This window comes from Lynx canadensis, chromosome A2 (genome assembly GCF_007474595.2).
Source record: "Lynx canadensis isolate LIC74 chromosome A2, mLynCan4.pri.v2, whole genome shotgun sequence".
NCBI classification, from domain to species: domain Eukaryota; kingdom Metazoa; phylum Chordata; class Mammalia; order Carnivora; family Felidae; genus Lynx; species Lynx canadensis.
In genome coordinates, this window is record NC_044304.2 from 148,516,672 (window position 1) to 148,536,585 (window position 19,914).

Genomic DNA, 19,914 nt, shown 5'->3' on the forward strand with positions numbered 1-19,914 from the left:
AAAGCAACTTTTAATTAGGCTACGTCTGATGGTTAGATTTCAGAGAGTGGAGATTTAAAGGAAAAGAGTTCAGGTGAATTTTCAATGGCCAGTCCAAACATTTCTGAACCGGATCTAACGGCGTGTGGCACTGCCAGGCAGAGATGCCGTCCAAGGCATTCCGAGCAGGTGGGACAGGAGGCAGACCCTCAGGAAGTCCTTTCGGACCTGACAGATGTCATGGCCTGGAGCGTGTGGACTGTACCAGAGAATACAGCTCTAGGACTGTGATGTGCCGTGTTTTCTCCCGCCTGAAAGCATCTCACAACTGCTGTCTGCCACACGGCAGTCCTGCACGGTTGTCACGGCCTGTGCGTAGCATCAAAACTTGCACAACTGGCAGCAGCAGCCTGGAAAAAACCCAGGAATGACAAGGGAGCAACCTTGTAAGGAAGGAATGCTGCGTTGCCAAGGTGTTGATAGCACAGAATATGGGATCCCATATGGAAAAGCAAGAACATCAAGACCCTGAGTCAAAGAGCGAGTCAGAAGAATCAGACCCAATATGAACAGGGACATATTGGGCCAGATCATTCTTTGTGTGGGGTGGGGGGGGGTTACCCTATGCATTACAGGATTTTTAGCAGCACCTCTGGCTTCACCTGCTAGATGGCAATAATGACAACCTGTGACAGCCAAAAATGTCTCCAGACATTGTCTTATGGCCCCTGGGACCAAAACCTCCCTCAGTTGAGAACACTACCTTAACCTATTTATTTTGCTTACATTTTCCTTTTTCATGAATACACAAAGTAATAGGTTTTTTAAAAATTCAAAGTAAATCTTAATGAGCTCTTTCAATAAAGTTTCTAAGAGATAAACTACTGTGCTATAATTTGCAGCAATTTTTTTCTTAGTGGTACATCAAATGCTTCTTAAATCGATGACATCTTCAATTCAATGAAATTTAGCCGCCCACCATTCTTTCCCCTTTGTTGTGAAACCTTCATCCTGATTTCCTTTGGGAGAATTACTTCTACCCTGCTGTGTACAGTTTCAATAGTACTCAGTTCTTCCCTACCTAGTAGTTCTCTCATCTTCCTTTTGATTCTCTTGAGCTATCCAATATGCTTCTAAAAATTTCCTCGCTTCCTAAGTTACCCAGAGTTCAGTTTCAGTCTTTCAACCAAAAAACCTAACTGAAACAAAAGTCCTTCTTTAAGCTAGCCTGATGGAAGATATTTTGGATTAGCTCGCTGCCACAAAGTTCATCAGCTTATTAAAAATGTTACTGGTGGGGCACCTGGGTGGCTCAATGGGTTGAATGTCCAACTTTGGCTCAGGTCATGATCTCGCAGTTCCTGAGTTCAAGCTCCATGTCAGGCTCTGTGCTGACAGCTCAGAGCCTGGAGCCTGCTTCAGATCCTGTGTCTCCCTCTCTCTCTGCCCCTCCCCCCGCTCGCACTCTGTCTCTCACTCTCTCAAAAAGAAACATTAAGAAAAAAATTTAAAAAAGAAAAAAATACTACTGCTTCCCTTACCATTCGCCACATAGGCAGCATGAATGGATTATAGATGAAGCCAGAATTGTTGGAACAGTGTGATGGGCTTTAGGGATTCATTGTACTTATCTCTGATTTTCAGTGTGCTTTAAAATGTCCATAATAAGAAGGTAAAACAAGGATAACAAATACTCTGTAGAGAAAAATAACAAAATCTAAATGATTTCCAAAGTCCTTTTTGCACAAATTTGATTCCTTACACATACGTGTACCTACGTGCCAACCTTAAGTGCTTGGGAAACTACCTGCAGTTATGTGTGCATCTGGACAGCAAGGGAAAACAATGAAGCAGCATTACAAGTGACGGGACAATGGCACAAGGAACCATTCTCTGAAACTGCTTACCAGGGTTTACTCAATTAAGGCAACAGATACAATAATGTATAAATGCCTCGTGACTCCAAAACGTTGCTTTTAAAAGACTATGCATAAAACTTTCTTAATGCTTCTTCTAAAGTTTCTTCTCAGTAGAAAAAAGAAAGAAAAAAAAAATAGCTATTGATTCTTCCAAGAACTACCATACAGATGAACACACACTTTTTGTCAAGATCTGACAGCTGGAAATTTTCATTCTGAAGAAGGCTTCAGACAAAATATTTTTGTAAAGAAAAAATAATAAAAAGGTTGTACTACCCTCCACTCTCCTTAAAGGTGACAGAAAATAAATTCTTTATCAATAGTCATTTTTCCAGTTACAGCAAAGCTGCCAACCCCAGTCCACAAGAGATAAGAAATTGGCTCTCACTGGTACCTTTTACTCATCCCATTTGCCCTTTACCCTTTCACAGACCAAGGCAGAGCAAATGGGAGTTGAATAATGAAGGGGGGGGGAAAAACACACAAAAACAAAAACAAGACACCACAGTGAGAGTTATTGTAACTGAAAGCCTGTACCATATGTGGAGAAAAGACGAAAGTCCTATGTGAAATATAATAAGCAAAGTAAATATGAGAGTCTAACCAAAAAAAAAGCCTTATTAAAATAAAATCCAATTAAAAATAATAAAATTTCAAAGACAAGAAATTCTACCATAACATATCGATTTTCTTTGCTTCTTAATGAAAATGGTCTGAAATTTTTTGAATATTTAAACTCCACTCTCTAATTATATACTCCACCAACCTAACCCAATTAAGTAATTATAAAGTGTTGCGTAGGAAACTATTGAAATACACAGAAAACCCTTTTAGCAGTACTAATTACATCTTGATTTTTTTTAAACCCTAAGCCCTGAGCCTTCCCTATTTCCTGAGAAAATGGTGGTCTTAATCTTAAAACTTATGTCCTATTCCATACATTTCAAGTAAATTAGAGGTAGCTCAGCACATTGTCAAAGGGAAAGAAATATTAGGGAACATTTTTCAAACTCCTCAGTTTAGAGATAAAAATCTTGAAGGCCCAGCGAGGTTAAATTATATGTTAAAGGTCCTGTGGTCAGTGAGGACTAGAATCCAATTCAAAGATTCTTTACATTGAGCTCTCTCAAACAAAATAGTTAAGCAGTCCAAAATAAGAACAAATACATACTAGGCATCTACACATGGTAGGCATGTGCCTAGTATTCACAGTAGAAAGATATTCACATGATTATATAATACACTGTGCTACATGCAAATTTCAGAAGGAGCACAGATGGAACACTTGACTCTATTTTGGATTAAAATGTAGTCATATATTTTTATGAATAAGTACATACTTTAAATCTTTAAAAGTAGTATTTTTTACCACAAAAAATTATGCTGTCTTGAGCGTTGCTTTTTATCAATTTATGGCTTTTCCACATCTATCTGAATCAGCACAGGAGGATCTACTTGACTGTCTAGTACTCCATTGTGGGCATGTATCCTAAGTCATTCATCCTGTCCCCATAATGGGCATGTGGATTGCTTCCTGTTCTCTACTATTACAAAAACACTTCAGTGAACATTCTTTCAGCTGTTAGCAGTAGTAACAATGACAATAATTGTACAGATGTACAAAAGAATAAAATGTTCAAGAGTGGTTATCTCCATAGAACAGAGTTATGGAGGATTTTGATTCTTCAACCTTATATATTTCTGCAATGTCTCAGCTCTTTTAAGTGAGCACATTACTAATTAGTGCTATCTGTTAATATGAGCACTATGTAAAACATGTAACATTCACTAGTAGCTACAACACCGTAAACCTTAACACCCACAGTAGACTACACAATTTACAATCACAAACCATTTGTTGAGAGAAACTAGCCTCAGAAATGCCTGGAGAATCCTCAAGAAATACTTCTCACATACCGAGAAACTGTACAATAATCACGCAGCTAAGAACCACACGAGAGATACAGCTGTCACAATCAAGTGTGGGAAGAGAGTAAGGGAGGGTTTGAACAAGCACCATCCAAAACTGAAAATGGCCACGTTCATATGTTCAACACATTCTGCAGCTCAAACACAAATATGAGTCTTATGACAATCACTCCTCTCCAAAAATATTTCATAATTATGACAAAAGGCCACCAAAATCTCTCTCAGATATCACAAAACTCACCGTTTCTGATTTTCAGACTCTTTCTTGGCTTGCTCCAACGCCAGCTCCTCAGCCACTCTTCTTTTCAATTCTTCATCAGAAACTAGGATCAATAGAGTGGAAGGAGAGAAAATCAATGATTTCTTAAAAACAAAAGCAAGACAATACTCCAAAAAAACAAAGCGAAGACTAGATCTTAATGGGCAAAGTTCTGCCAGCTGGTCAGCATCTCCTTGGAACTACCTAAGCACTGTAGAAAAGACCAATTAGTGCACTTCAGGAGTAATTTAATCAAAAGTTCCCTGGTGACCTAGAAACTTCCACACCTGCCAAAACGTATAATAAACTCAAGTAGCTGCTTACTGCCCAGTGGGGACCGAACCATTAAGTACAAATTCTTTAGGATGATGTCCTATCATTAAAGTGTGACCATCACGTAGAAGAGGAGGAGAGGCTGGAAGGAAGGGACTTCAGAGAGGAAGAGGAAGAGGACATCAAAACATTCTCACTTTGATAATTAATCACTTTAAAGAACCACTTACGACAGGAAGAAAATCATTTGTATTTACAACCATTTTTCCATGATTTGTGAAAAAGGACATTTACAATTTATGAAAATTTTATTTTTCTTTTAACTTCTTTATTAAGTTTGTTGCATAAAAGATACACATTCTCATACTGACAAGTCCTGCCATGAACAAAAGCAACACAAATAAGGCAACAGCAAGATGTGCTTCACATATAAACAATCATGTGGTAAGAATGAGAAATCTGGCCCTGTACAACAAAAAGATTAGGAAGCAAAATGTGAATAACCCCTGCATTCAGAATATACCCAAATGTGTGCACAAACACAGTGCACCCATAATACAGCTCACTTAAATTCCTGTTTATGATGCATAATTCCTTAATCATCCACTTGTGCAAGAAGAATGAACATGAAGAAACATGAAATCCAAATTGCATTTATTTTCACAATATCAATGCTATACTCAAAATAGTAACTTCATTGAATCTAAAGGTTAAATGTTTCAAAGTGAAAGGCAATCTTAAATTTTTTAACCCTATGAAAGGGTCTGCGAGAATAGGTGGCTTATTTTTCTGCTTGCAAGGAGACTAGGTCTCAGCCTGCACTAAGTGGCATGAGCAACAAAGGACAACAAATACCATTGAGAGTAATGCCCAGACATATCAAAATCTCAACCTGAACCACATTCTTTCTACTTCTATAGCAAGTCTATTAAACAACCAGCGTAATAGAAGCTTCTGCCTCATGCGACAGAATCACTAACTTAACTATACATCTATCAGAAATTTCCAAACCCCATTTCCAAAACAATTTTAGTACACCTATTAAGTACTGTAGGTCACTTAGAAAACCAGAAATAAAACGTACAACCAGTCTTTGCAATTAAAAGTTTTTCATAACATATAAACAATGTTCAGATACAAATTCTGAACTAAATGTTTTTCCTAAATATGATTTATGTAATCAAGGCTTTCTTAAAGACAGGTCTTAGATGTATGATGTGTACAAACTTACAGTAGTGTATATTCCAAATAGAGATTTTCCTCCTATTATGATATGACAATGTAACTCTTTTCTGAGTGAAGACATATGTTAAGGCTTAAGGTGTAAACAACTCTGGAAGGCAAACAACTTAGTAAAGAAATAATGAGTCATCTAAAAATGTGTATCATCTCATAATAGGCCCCTGAATTTTCAAATTTACATGTGAGAATACACTTACATCTTAAATTTCTAGGAAAGGCACAGGCTTTATATAAAAAAGCAGCAAAATTTTAAACCCACCAATTTATTGAAAAAGCCATTACTTTTATTAGAAACAAATAATGCTTCTCAAAATGGTGGCAACAGGTCAAAGTATAGACATGTTTCATACAGTGTATTTCTCCCTTTAATTATATTCCAGAAGGAGGTGGAATACTCCTTGGGGTGGGAAGCAGAAGTATTTGATGGATTGTGTGAACTGGTCTCCTTGTACACAAACCATGCATTTCCTCTCCAAAGTATCATATTCAGAAAGCCAAAGATCACAGACACATTTAGGGATACGATACTAGTCACAGAGCCAAAATAACATGTCACTTCTTGATGGTCACAAGGCTGAAGTTCCTTGACAATACTGTGACCAGTAGCTACTTTAATATCTGTAAGAGCTTTAGCCCAGGCTGAAGTGCTCACCAACCACAGAAAAGTGGCAACAAGAGTAACAATGAAGCCAATCATGGGAAGGTTTCGACTATCCCGACACAGGTTCATATAACCAACATAGAGCAGAAGGGCAGCTGAGCAGTACAGGAAGACAAAGACTGCAAATGTAACGTAGAATTGTGCAGAAGAAGAGTAATCTCCAGTAAGGACATAATTTTTCCAATTTACATCACACACGTTTGCATCTGGAATTGCCTCAAATAATGCTTCATTCAACCTGAATGGATAGGCAAAAAAGCAGCTGTAATCGTTTTATTTTCATTAACTTTAGGACAAGTCACTTGAATTTCTGTTTTGCCCTTAAAACCTCCACAGGTGGCAAAAGCAAAGATAGAAGCAATCCACTCGAGGACCTTGATGAAGCTGAGTAGCTCCTTGAGCAGGTTGAGGTTGAGCTGGAAGGAGGACATCCTCTGAGGGAAGGGGGGAGAGAGCAAAAATGTTAAAGCCATATTTTTGGAAACTATGTCATCCACGTCAAGTGCCAACAATTGGAGAGAGATGTAAAAAAAAAAAAAAAATGCTGAGAACACAGCTGGAGCTTTCTAAATACCTGGTGACTTGATTTGAAACATCTGGTGTTTCCAATTGGAAGATGTTGTACGATATGTTTTGTAAAGATTCTTACAGCTATGATAGCAAATCAAATAGACAAATCTGACATACTTCTTAAGAGCCTTCATAAGAAATATGTAGAGAGCATTTCCTCTTTACTAGAAATCCACTACCCAAAATCATGACCAAGAAAGCACCACAAAAATTGGGGGGAATCTAGGGATACCTACAGGAGCTAAGAAGTATTTCAAATGGTAGAGGCTATTAGGTGGGAAATGAGGTGGGACCGTCTCTCCTGTGCAACAACACTTTGATGATCTCCACGCTTATCAGCACCTTGCCTCAGCGCATATGCAAAAAAGTGAATTACAACAGGACATAGAAAGCCTTTTTAAAATTTAGCTGACACTGGACAATAACAAAGAAGATATGGGAAAGGTCATAAGGATGTGTTCTCTTTTTTTTTTTAATTTTTTAATGTTTATTTATTTTTTGAAAGGGAGATAAAGAGTGTGAGCAGGGGAGAGTCAGAGAGAAAGGGAGACACAGAATGTGAGCGGTCAGCACAGAGCCCGATGTGGGGCTTGAACCAAGGAGCCATGAGATCATGACCTGAGCCGAAGTCAGACGCTTAACTGACTGAGCCACCCAGGAGCCCCTGTGTTCTCTAAGTTGTAGATTATCAGGAAACAACAAGAGCATCAGAGGACATCATCAAGAAGGTGAAAAGACAACTGACAGAATGAGAAAAAATACTGACAAATCATATAGCTGATAAGAGACTTGTATCCAGAATACACAAGCAAAAAGACAACAAAATTAAAAATGGGCAAGGGATAGAAATAGGCATTTCTCTAAAACAGATCATACAAATGGCCAATAAGCATATGAAAAGTGACTGAAGGGCATTCATCATCAGGGAAAGGCAAATCAAAACAATGATACACCAATTCAAACACAGTATAATCAAAAAGACAACATTAACAAGTGTTGCTGAGAACATGAAGAAATTTACGGCAGTATTATTGACAATATCCCAAAAGTGAAAACAACCTAAATGCCTATCCACTGATGAATGTATAAATAAAATGCATATCCATCTCAATAAAGCTTTACAAAGAAAAAAGAATATAATACAAAAAAAGAAGAATGGACAACGAATTAGGGAAAGGGTAAACACTAGTTGAGTCTAATCCCAGCTTGGCCATCAACAATCTGGAGGACCTAGGGGAAGTTACCAGCCTCTCTGGACAGTTTCCCTCAAAAGGTTGTTCTCAAATGGATGTTCTCCAGGGTCCCTTTCAACTATATACTATGCTGCCCTTTGGCTTCTCTCCTCCTTCACCGTCCATAAGATGAGAAAGATACAAGTCTAGGCTTTGAAAAGGTCACATAAAATCAAGAAAAGAACTAGAACAGAGAATTCTGTCTATTTTCAGGCAAACCTTAAAATTCTTTTAGTATTAAAGGTTTTAAACAATACAAACACCAACAAGAGAAATTAGACAATAATAGGTCAACGAAGAGTCTAAACAGAATAGTCCCTGTTTTTCCATTAGCTAGACTTTGTATCAGTCAAATAACCTACCCGAGGTTCGACTTCCTCAACCACAAACAGGACCCGCTGGGTTACACGGGTGTCAACTGTCTGTCTATGAAGTTCTAGGCTATGCACTCCACAAGGCGATGATTTTCACATTGTCAACTACTTCTCATAAACAAGCAAAACAACATCACACTACATTGTTTCAAGTTGTTCACAGCTGGTAGCTCTAATTAGTAGCAAAAATTGAAACAAGTATTTAATCCGATTAGTGCTGCCCAAACTATACCCTTAAGTTTCACATACCAGTTAGAATCCACACACAGGCTGATGTGTAGTCACACCGCTTCCCCTGGATTTTTTCAAATTACCACAGCAACATTTCTCTCAGGCAAAATGCAATCAAATTCTCAACCACAATTCAACTGAATTTCACTCAACCAATTAAAACTAAGCTTCAGTGAGACCTCAGCATCCCAGGTCTGAGGATACAGCAATGGGATCTGTTTCCTAAGTCTCCATATCTTCCACAGTGTGCTTTATGCCTCTTACATATAGGGGCTTCCTACCACGGGAAAAGCCAAAGTCTGCAGAGAGCTTCTTAAAATCGTGTGATAAACCTAAACTGGAACAGTAAGGACTCCATTACCAAATGGCAACGAGCTGGGTGGCTGGGAAGGCAGCCATGCAGAAGAGATTGCAGAGAAAGAAATGTAGCCTCAAGGCTTGTCCTCTTTCTCTATACTATCCTGCCTATCAGGTCAACCCCACCACCCGCCAGGGGTGAGGTGAGAAAGAGATGGAGGTAACTGGTGATGTCATCCAGGCAGGCCACAAGGGAAAGAGGTGGGAGTGAGAGATTACCAGCAATGCAAAGGGCCAGGATCTCCTAGAGGTCACTGAAGAAGACATGCCCAAGGGACCAACTAGCTGACATCACTTATGGTCAGTAAAGACACCAACGCACAGCTGTCTTTCTAATGCCCCAGCCAGTTCTTAAAAAAAAAAAAAAACAACAAAATGCAATGTTGGGTCTCACATCCAAGGTCACAGCTGAAAAAGTAATTACCTTAGCTACAAGTGAGAATTTAAAATAACAAAAGATAAAACATGACCTAGCATAAAGAGTTTAAAATCTAAAATAGCAAATCTAAGCCAGGCAGGAAAATAAACCAGTGTAGTAATGGGTTTTGAGCAAATCTAAGTTTCATGTTATTTGTTTTTAAATCAATAGCATACAGAAAGCAACAATATATTTCTTCTGATGGGTCTGGTCCAAAGCACAGAAGGGAAAAAGATATACCATTTGGAGACCACTATTTAAAATGGCCTTTCTGAAAACACTCTTTTCAGCTCTCAGGATCTGAACATTTTCTCAAATAAAACTGTTATTAAATTAAAAGGTCAGAGTTTCAGGATGGACTACTTTAAGAGAAGCACAAGAAAGGCCAACCTTGCCTATTAGCACAGTGAGTTTCCAAGCAGATCTTTAGGGACGGGAAAAGTTTGTGAAATGAGAAAAAGTGAAAAAGAGAAATGCTCGAGCCATATAAATCAGATTTGCCATGGAAATCTGCAAACCTATTTCAAGCTCAGTAAGTATGGTTCCACAGCTTTTACATACATACGACACTTTCCTTTTAAAATGTGTTAAGACAAAAGGGTATTTTCTTCACATACTTGAATGCTTTGCTTTTAAAAATCTTCTCAAAAAACATGTTAATGTCTTCCTCAGTGGCAAATTGTGTCTTAATGAACGCAAATACTGGCATTTTCTCAATTAGTTATAGATGATACAACACTGACCAAAGAACATGTGAGAAAAAGTCAAGTATTGCAATGGCTTGGATATAGCAAATCTGGCCCTAAATCCTTTATTTAAAACTATTATTGAAAACAATAGGGGCGCCTGGGTGGCTCAGTTAGTTGAGCATCTGACTTCAGCTCAGGTCATGATCTCACAGTTTGTGGGTTCGAGCCCCACGTCAGGCTCTGTGCTGACAGCTCAGAGCTCGGAGCCTGGAGCCTGCTTCGGATTCTGTGTCTCCCTCTCTCTCTCTCTCTGTCCCTCCCCCACTCATGCTCTGTCTCTCTCTGTCTCTCAAAAATAAATAAAAATGTTAAAAAAAAATTTTTAAGACTTTAAATTAAAAAAAAAAAGAAAAAGAAAATAATAAATACTTGTATGGTTGAAAGCTGCTCACAATTCCTAACAAATCTGTACTTGTTTTGAGTAAACAACATTCTAAACACATGTTTTCATTAGTCCACTAATTCTTTACTGACTGCCTAGCAATCTTTTACTCCTCTTGGCCACATTCTAAATTTCTAAGAATTTAAATTCTTTTTGTCTTAAATCTTATTTATTTATTTCGAGGGGTTGCAGGGAGGGGCAGAGAGAGAGAAGACAGAGAATCCCAAGCAGGCTCCACACTCAGCGCAGAGCCCAATGTGGGGCTTGATTCCCACAAACCGTGAGATCATGACCTGAGTCAAAATCAAGAGTCAGATTGGGGCGCCTGGGTGGCGCAGTCGGTTAAGCGTCCGACTTCAGCCAGGTCACGATCTCGCGGTCCGGGAGTTCGAGCCCCGCGTCGGGCTCTGGGCTGATGGCTCAGAGCCTGGAGCCTGTTTCCGATTCTGTGTCTCCCTCTCTCTCTGCCCCTCCCCCGTTCATGCTCTGTCTCTCTCTGTCCCCAAAAAAATAAATAAAACGTTGAAAAAAAAATTAAAAAAAAAAAATCAAGAGTCAGACGCTTAACCAGAGGAGCCACCCAGGCACCCCTGAGAATTTAAAGTCTAAAGAAATTCTGAGAATCTAAGTTTCTCATTTGGGTTCAGGATCAAATAAGAAACTCCAAGATTCCTACCTTGTTCTAGATCCTAGTGTCCTTAGGAATAGAATACCATGGTCTTAATACTCAGAGGAAGTGTAGCATAAATTCATTATGCCTCACTTGCTTCTATGTGATATGACTTGTGTCTAAATCCTGTTTTCAGAAACTGGTTAAACTAGGAGACCGGGAAGGAAGGGGTGAAGAGAGAGACTCACTATACTCAAGACAGTTCCTTGACTGGAAAACAGAAATGACTCCAAAAGATGGAAGAATTTTATGAATGCCTCACACATCTATGAAAACACAAAAACTTGAAACTACAACTATGATTCAAGATTTACATGGATTCCCTGAACCTCAAGGGACGTATCAATGTCCCCTGTAACATTTTCCGCCTATGACTTTCCTTTTCCCTTCATCTTCTTTGCAACATCCTTACACTATAATTCCCTCCCCAGTTACCATATTTCTTAAACAATCTCTAGAAGTTACTTAATGAAAATGATGGCTTGCCTCCTGGCAAAATGTCAGGTCCTTCGGGACTCTTTCTTTCCTCTATTTCTCTTTCCAGTTTTACCATCTGCACACACATGTCATGTCCGATTTTACAAAGCCTATTATTTTCATATGCTGGTTTAAAAACACTGAAAAGAAACTATGAAGATCTACTGACAGAAGGAAATAAATGTATATATTCGCATAACACAAGCAGATTTTACAGAAACAATGAAACTCTGCCAGGATTGAGATAGTTGAGCCACAGCTTACACCAGAAGACATAACCAAATTAAATTTTCAGCTCTGGAGAAATATCCATTAATCTTATAATTTCAGCAAATTCATTAATAAACAAAAAAGAGCACTGATTGTTTTAAATATAATAATGAAAGCATCCATGCAATGAACGAAATACAGCACACAGTACATTAGAACTAAATGGCTCACAGCATGGGTTGCAGAATAAATCCTGTCCCACTCCTTATAAAAAGTACAGGGTTTGATTGGGAGAAGAGTCAAAAGATGACAAGGATAAATCTCTGAGGTTAGAAAGAAACATGTAACAGTTTGCCATTATCCTTCTGTAGCACCATTTACTTGGCAGACAAACCGGATGTAAACACACGCGCGCGCACACACGTATACTAAGTATGATGTTCAGCTGACAGTTATGTTAACTATCACCCAAGGATAATGTACTTTAAGACTGCCTTCAAAATCATGCTGTCGAAGTACCTGGCAGAGTAACTGAGGCTACCTATATGTTAAAGTTAATGACAATGTTAGAATGAAAAATCTCTAATGCACATTTACAACCACAAATACTGAATGAGAAAGCACAGTGCTACAAAGAGTTTGGCAGCCTAAACGTCAGGAGCACCAAGTTAATGGCTTCTTTCGTAGTATTACTGCTCCATCAGGATTTATATATACCTTTGTGAATTTCTAATTTGAATGGATAATATGCAAATAATGTCCACTTTATTGTTCACTTCACAATCAGCACTCACGGAAACCAGCTCCGTGTTCCTTTCTATGGGAAAACACACATCAATACCAGGCCACAGAAGCTGTATAGCAACAGACAAGCTCATCAGTCATATTCTACAGTTTCCACATTTTTAAGTAGATAATTCATAAAACCAGTATTGAGAATCAGATAGATCTAGTATTTCATGTCTTAATATCCTGAATGATAGTTGCAAGACCTCACAGAGCCTCAAGGAAAATAAGATCTATAATTTAAATTAAAAAATAATAATTACCTCTGGGTATTGCTTTTTGATGCATAGCTTAATTTTTTTCTGTTTCAGAAATGGATGTGTTTTATCATGGGGATAAAACTATAAATGAAACAGCGTTAAATCTCCAGCCCCAAATAAAGTACCCAAACTTCCCAAACCTGCTTCTATTTCACTTTGGTACTCCTGAGCATGGACATACTCAAACATTTCTCCAGGGAGTCCTGTGAAATGCAAAGAGGGCCAAACTGGAAATGAAGGGGGTTCCTGTTTAGTCCAGGCTTTGCCACAATAAGTTTTTGTAGATTTTGCTCAAAATCAGTTCATGAGATCGAGCCCCACATCGGGCTCTGTGCTGACAGTACAGAGCCTGCTTGGGATTCTCTCTCCCTCTCTCTCTGCCCCTCCTCTGCTCATGATCTCTCTCTCCCTCTCAAAAGTAAACAAACATTAAAAAAAAGAAGAAGAAACAGACACACTGTAAAATCACATACAATGTAAGTAAAAAGTGTACCTGCTACTCAAAAAAAAATTCAAGACAAGCTCCCCACCCTTCCCCCTCACTTCCCCACAGCACTGCCACCATGACCAGGTTTCTGCTCCTGGACGCTCCTTTACAGAAATCTGGAGTCACCACTACTGACACTCTTATTACTTATAAAGGAGAGGAAGCTTCCTGTGCTGGCTGGGGATTTCAGTTTCAATATTTAACCTTAGTATTCCATTCTATGGCTAACCATATGAACTTATTTTTGTTTAATTATTTTCTTCCAAATCAAGCAACCTGTAGGAATAACACAAACTAGGGGAATCAATCAATTCATTAAGTAGTAAATTCTCACTGACTAGGCACGCCTGGGTGGCTCAGTCAGTTGGGGGTCTGACTTCAGCTCAGGTCATAATCTCACGGTCCATGGGTTTGAGCCCCACATCGGGCTCTGTGCTGACAGCTCAGAGCCTGGAGCCTGCTTCGGATTCCGTCTCCCTCTCTCTCTGCCCCTCCCCTGCTTATGCTCTGTCTCTCTCTGTCTCTCTCTCTCTCTCTCTCTCAAAAGTAAATAAACATGAAAAAAAAATCTTTAAAAAAAAAAAATTCTCATTGACTTAATCCTATGCTAGGCCTTAGAAGAGATGAAGGCATACGATCCCTACTATTATAGATTATAGTCTAAGTGAGTAAAATTGTGCTACTGAGGTTTAATATTAAGGAACCATACCAAGGTTGGCTGTAGTCATGGAGTGCTTCGTGGAGTCCCACGTTCATGAAGCAGGTGGGACAGGAGCAAGTACCTACACTAGAGATGGAAAGGAAACGTGATAAAGCTTATTTGTAAGAAGAAAAAATAGAAGGTAAATTATGTTTAATTGTGAGGAGGCTTGGGAACCAAGCAGAAGTTTGGATAAGAAATGTTACGAAATGTTAAGAAACAGGGCACCATGAACAGTTGTTAAAATAGGGGAATAACGCAACAAAACAGAGTGTGACAGGGAGTTTATTCTGGCAAAAGTTTGCAGATAAACAGGATGGGAAAATCATAAGGCCATAAGTAGTTCTCAGAGTATAGCTTCATCCCCTCATCCCCAATTCTTTCCCCTCCCAAGCAGCAGCAGCACCAGATAGAGATGCAAATATTTCAGCCCCACCCCAGACCTATAAATCACAAAACCCTGGGGGTGGGGCCCAGCAATCCGTGTGTTAACAAGCCCTCCAGGTGATCCTGATGGTCCCTCAAATTTGGGGGTGGGGGGGTGGGAGGGGGGCAGGAGGTGATGAAGACCTGAACTCAGGATAGATGTGCTGGAAGATACAAGAACTTTTGTGGAAAAAACTGATCCTCTGTAACTGAGAGAAGAAAGAAAGAAGTCAAAGGTGCAACCAGATGCCAGAAAACTAATACCCATGATGGTCAATTAAGGAGAAGCTGTTTGGGCAAGAAAGATAATGAGTTCCATTTCAGACAAATTCATTTGAAAGTAATGGTAGAATCACCACATGGAATTCAGATTTGATTTGCAACTTGGCTAGAAATGCTGATTTGGGAATGACAATTACAGATCTGAGCTCAGTGAATTCTGGAAAAAACTGTGTAGAGAGAAAAAAGTAGAAGACTAAGGAACAGGCCTTAAAAATACATCAGAGGAAGGAGGGGAATAAAAGAGGAACACCGTTAGAGACAAAGAAGAAATGGAATGGAAAGGAAGAAATGAACCAAGATACCATGTGCACAAATGAGGAAGAGACTTCATCTCATGCGCCAATTTCAATCAACTGGCAGCAGCCGCTTGGAGTGCTGTGTGTAGAAAGACTCCACGGCCAGTCCAGGTTCAGTGAATTATAGTCCACCGTGAGCACTGGAGGAAGATCTGGAAGCATGGCTAACAATTACCTATCATTCCGTGGAGTGCACGGAATTCAGATTGTGTAGGCATCGGGAATCAGTGGGAAGAGAGCAATGGTGGGCAGCAGGTGCAGGCCTCTCTTCAAAAGTTTAGGAATAAAACAAGAACGAGATAGAAATTTTATAAATAAAAGACGATTTTCACAAAAAGTGGCAATCTGTGCATGTTTGAAGGGCAGCCATAATGAATAATCTGTAAATTGTTAAAAGACTGATGAATGCTGCTTGTTGTTTCTCAGAAGTAATTTGGAGAATACAATGTACACATTACTCATAAGGATCTGATTGTTTAATGTATCATAATGAAGACCAACTAAAATTTATATATGATCTTCCAGTCCACTTTTCTCATTACCACCCTGTTGCAACGTTCACAGCACAATTTTTAAAGTATATTTATAACAGTGAAACAGAGTGGACAAGCCCACTTCATGTGCTAAAAAGCTTTAACCAAGACTAATGTCCTTCCCTAAATAATTTGCTTTGGTAAATACAAAGTCAAATACCACTCTGACACTTAGAGTCATAAATCAATCTTCCCTCTTCCTACTGTTATGAACAAGTGTGTGCTTTTTGGCAATAAAGACTGTATTTTATCCAAAAATTCATTAATCACTAATAAAAGAAATGATTAAATAATACACAAATAAATTAATTACTAAATAGGATATTTAGTTCTTTAAACTGTGACCAACATTACTTTCTAATTTATCTTTGCATGAAATCAAACCCCAAGAAAAGCAGAAGTCTCAAAAGTCTGAAAATAAATTCTACCTTCTAATTCACCTTTCTATAGCTCTGGGAAATGTCAACTGACCCCAATCTGAAGACTTTTCTTCTTTTGAATGAAAATAAAAATTTTGACCCAATTATGGCCCTTTTGAGAAGGAAGAAAACTACAGAGTCCTATTTCTAGACACTGGCCCACTATTAGACAGTAGAAACAGAAGAGGATCACAGATAGACCTTTGGGCTTCAGTGACTTCATTTATAGCCCATTAAGTGTGAGATGCCAAAAAGGACGTATTTAACACTAGCTAACCACTACAGAACAATGGCTTCTTCTGGGAAGTTTTTGAAAAAGCAAGTCAGGTTTAACACCCATGCTTAATTCATATTTTATTTATGGTACTTCAAATATATTAAAACTGTGAGACAGCATAATACACACTGGTATTATATTTTTCATTAAGCTATAGTGCAATATCCTGAGCTTTTTTTTATTTAATTCACATTGTGATAATTAGATCAGCCTCTTTTTTTGAAGTAAAATTGTATCAATAGCCCTGTTTATTTTTTTCCTTCATCTAAAGTAACAAATTTCCACTTATCATTCAGAAAAAAAGAATTTCAATGTAGTCATAATCTCTAGTAAAGCAAAAATAATACTCTGAGGCATTGCGGAAGCTGCACATCAGCAGATCAAGGCTGATTGCACCACCTTTAAAACACAAGACCGTGCACAGGGAATTCAAGACCAAAGCCCTTGTCCTGTCTTTAATTTAAATCCAAGAATGCACTTAACCTTTTTTCGAGAAGTAAAATAAATTACCCACAGTAAAGTTAGGCCGAACAGAATAGTAAAAACATTTATTATGATTATATTCCTAATGATCCACAAACTTCCTCAATACCAGTGCTATACGGAGAAAGGCAGTAGAACCCTTTCTTCTCATTCAGTAGCGTGTCATTTTTGTTAGCTTAACACCAGGTTTCAGGACGTAAACCCTTTGGAATACCTGGGGCTATCCAAGATAGTAATGAAAACAGGTGCTTCCTTCAAACCAGTGTTTTTCTCCCTATCAGAAACAATGCTACTTTCTTTTAGCAAACATTTTGTAATGGTCCCTTTACTATCCTGAAAATAAATGATAATCTGACACAAAAAAAGTTGTAATCAATATAATACCCTACATGTTATATTTATAAAAGAATAAAAAGACACTACTTTATAATAAAATAATGACCTTTCGCGAAGTCAATGCTCAAACCTAACCACACTAGAAGATGCATCTGGGTGGCTCAGTCGGTTAAGCATCCGATTCTTGATTTCAACGTTTTTTTTTTCTTGTTTTTTTTTTTTTTATTTTTTTTTATTTTTGGGACAGAGAGAGACAGAGCATGAACGGGGGAGGGGCAGAGAGAGAGGGAGACACAGAATCGGAAACAGGCTCCAGGCTCCGAGCCATCAGCCCAGAGCCTGACGCGGGGCTCGAACTCACGGACCGCGAGATCGTGACCCGGCTGAAGTCGGACGCTTAACCGACTGCGCCACCCAGGCGCCCCCGATTCTTGATTTCAACCAGGTCACGATCTCACAGTTCACGAGATCAAGCTGTCAGCACAGAGCCCGCTTGGGATTCTCTCTCTCCTGCTCTTGCTCCTCCCCTGCTCTCACTCTCTCTCTCTCAAAATAAATAAATAAAAGACTTAACAAAATAGTCTGAATCTTGAGCTTATATATTAAATCACCACAAATGCAATAGATATAACTATTGTTACACAGCAGCTGCATTCTTAGAAAATTCAGTATATCTTAAAGCCATGCAAAACAGACTTTCTGCTTGTATGTTAAACAAGTTCTGGGCTGAGTAGGCAGGTTTTCAACTGCATAAATTTCTGATGAGTCATCCAGAAAATTGAGGGCACAGGACAATTCTTCAAGGTACAGAACTATCCCAGGCCTTGCAAGACATCTAGATCCTTGCCCACACCACTGAACACCAGGATTCCCTTACAAATGTCTAAAATGCCCACCTGGAAACAGTACTGCCTCATCCCTGACCACCACTGCTTTAGACTAAATTAAATATTCACTCTGAAACAAGAAAAACATGGGAAACCTAGCTACTTTATGGTCCATATGACCAATGATAGTCGCAAATAATGCACTGATAGTAATATGGATTTTTATTTTTTTGGTTTTTTGTTTGGTTTTTTAGTTTATTTATTTATTTATTTAGAGAGAGAGAGAGAGAGAGAGAGAGCGAGCGAGCAGGGGAGGGGCAGAGAGAGACTGAGAGTCACAAGCACTGTCAGCATGGAGCCAGATGTGAGGCTCGAACCCACAAACCATGAGATCATTACCTTGGCTGAAATCAAGAGTCAGACACTTCCTGACTGAGCTATGCAGGTGTGCTACAATATGGATTTTTCAAACACAGATACAAATCTGGCGAGAACTGCAAAATGCCTTCCACCAATGTGATCTCTGCTCCCAGGTGCCCAAGTGTTACTAGCTTCCTCTCCCCCCATACTCACCAAAATCACATTTGCCAGGTCCCAGTCATACAGATCATCTTCATTTTCCTTAAGGTTTCCAAAACCACTTTCTGCTAATCATCAACTTGTCTATTTTTTTCTCCTCTGATGCCTCAAGATGAGTTCTACAAGGTTGAGGGTTCCATCAGGAATTTAGTAAAAATGGAAAGGTGGGTTCAAATTACAGCCTGAAGACTCCAGCTCACTGTCATGATACCTCAAGAATACATGGAGATACAGGGTGATATCCATCTACCCACAAACTATTCTAATGTTTTCATTAAGAACCCACAGACGTGGGGCGCCTGGGTGGCGCAGTCGGTTAAGCGTCCGACTTCAGCCAGGTCACGATCTCGCGGTCCGTGAGTTCGAGCCCCGCGTCGGGCTCTGGGCTGATGGCTCAGAGCCTGGAGCCTGTTTCCGATTCTGTGTCTCCCTCTCTCTCTGCCCCTCCCCTGTTCATGCTCTGTCTCTCTCTGTCCCAAAAATAAATAAACGTTGAAAAAAAAAAATAAAAAATAAAAAAAGAACCCACAGACGTTTTCAGGTTAATGCCTTTAAGAAAACAATTTCCCAAACATAACACACTTCCCATCAAAACTATCTACATCTGATGGTTCTTGGCCAATTAAAACTATGTGTTTCATAAGTGACAATATCAGAATTAACAATGAACAAACAGTTCAACAGGCCATATCATTTTTATATTCCAGAAAAATGAGAAGGTATTTCAAGTTACTCAGTCTAAATTAACTTACAACAATTCACAGAGAGTTTTTCTTGAAATTAAGGAAATGAAAGGTTTAGTAAGGAATAATTTCTCTATAAACACCAAAATAAATTAGCTTTCACTATAGCATATAATAGAAAAACTAGCACAAATTATAGGAAGGCAGCAAGAATGAGTATAATCTAAACACACACGATACTTTTAAAAAATGTATTTATGTCATTTTTAAGTACCTTCAGCAACTGGATCCAGTCTTTTAAAAAATGTTATCAGGTAAAGGTCCCTAGAAATATTCTAATAAGACCAATAATTAGAATATCAACTTATTCTCTGTAAATAGCAATTTCTAATGTACATGACAGTTTCATAACATAATTTGCTGAGTAATTGGAGATGTCCTCGCAGGGAATTTTCTTACCAAATTCTCCCTCTCTTTCACCCCACCCACCACCCTGTTAGTGAAGTAAATATAAATCTTCTCTAATTTCATGACAAATTGTAAATTAAATGAATCCAAATTAATTTTACTGTGTTTTAACATTTTAAGTGGCTTTAACATATTTTATC

At 38.7% G+C, this 19,914-nt stretch overlaps 2 protein-coding genes across 4 annotated transcripts in view; both read right to left on the reverse strand.

Annotated features, from left to right (window-relative positions):
* The window catches only part of CHCHD3 (coiled-coil-helix-coiled-coil-helix domain containing 3), a 283,621-nt gene that overhangs the window by 217,852 nt on the left and 45,855 nt on the right, over nucleotides 1-19,914 (reverse strand). For all 3 annotated transcript variants that reach the window (XM_030308461.2, XM_030308462.1, XM_030308463.1), the window contains exon 3: nucleotides 4,069-4,150. In XM_030308461.2, the coding sequence (XP_030164321.1) occupies nucleotides 4,069-4,150 (82 nt within the window). The remainder of the gene's footprint in view (nucleotides 1-4,068; nucleotides 4,151-19,914) is intronic.
* On the reverse strand, nucleotides 5,864-6,694 carry LOC115509199 (synaptophysin-like protein 1). The gene is given in 2 exon segments (XM_032592451.2): nucleotides 5,864-6,517; nucleotides 6,520-6,694. Coding segments are annotated over 2 exon segments (783 nt in total). The 5' UTR covers nucleotide 6,694; the 3' UTR covers nucleotides 5,864-5,908.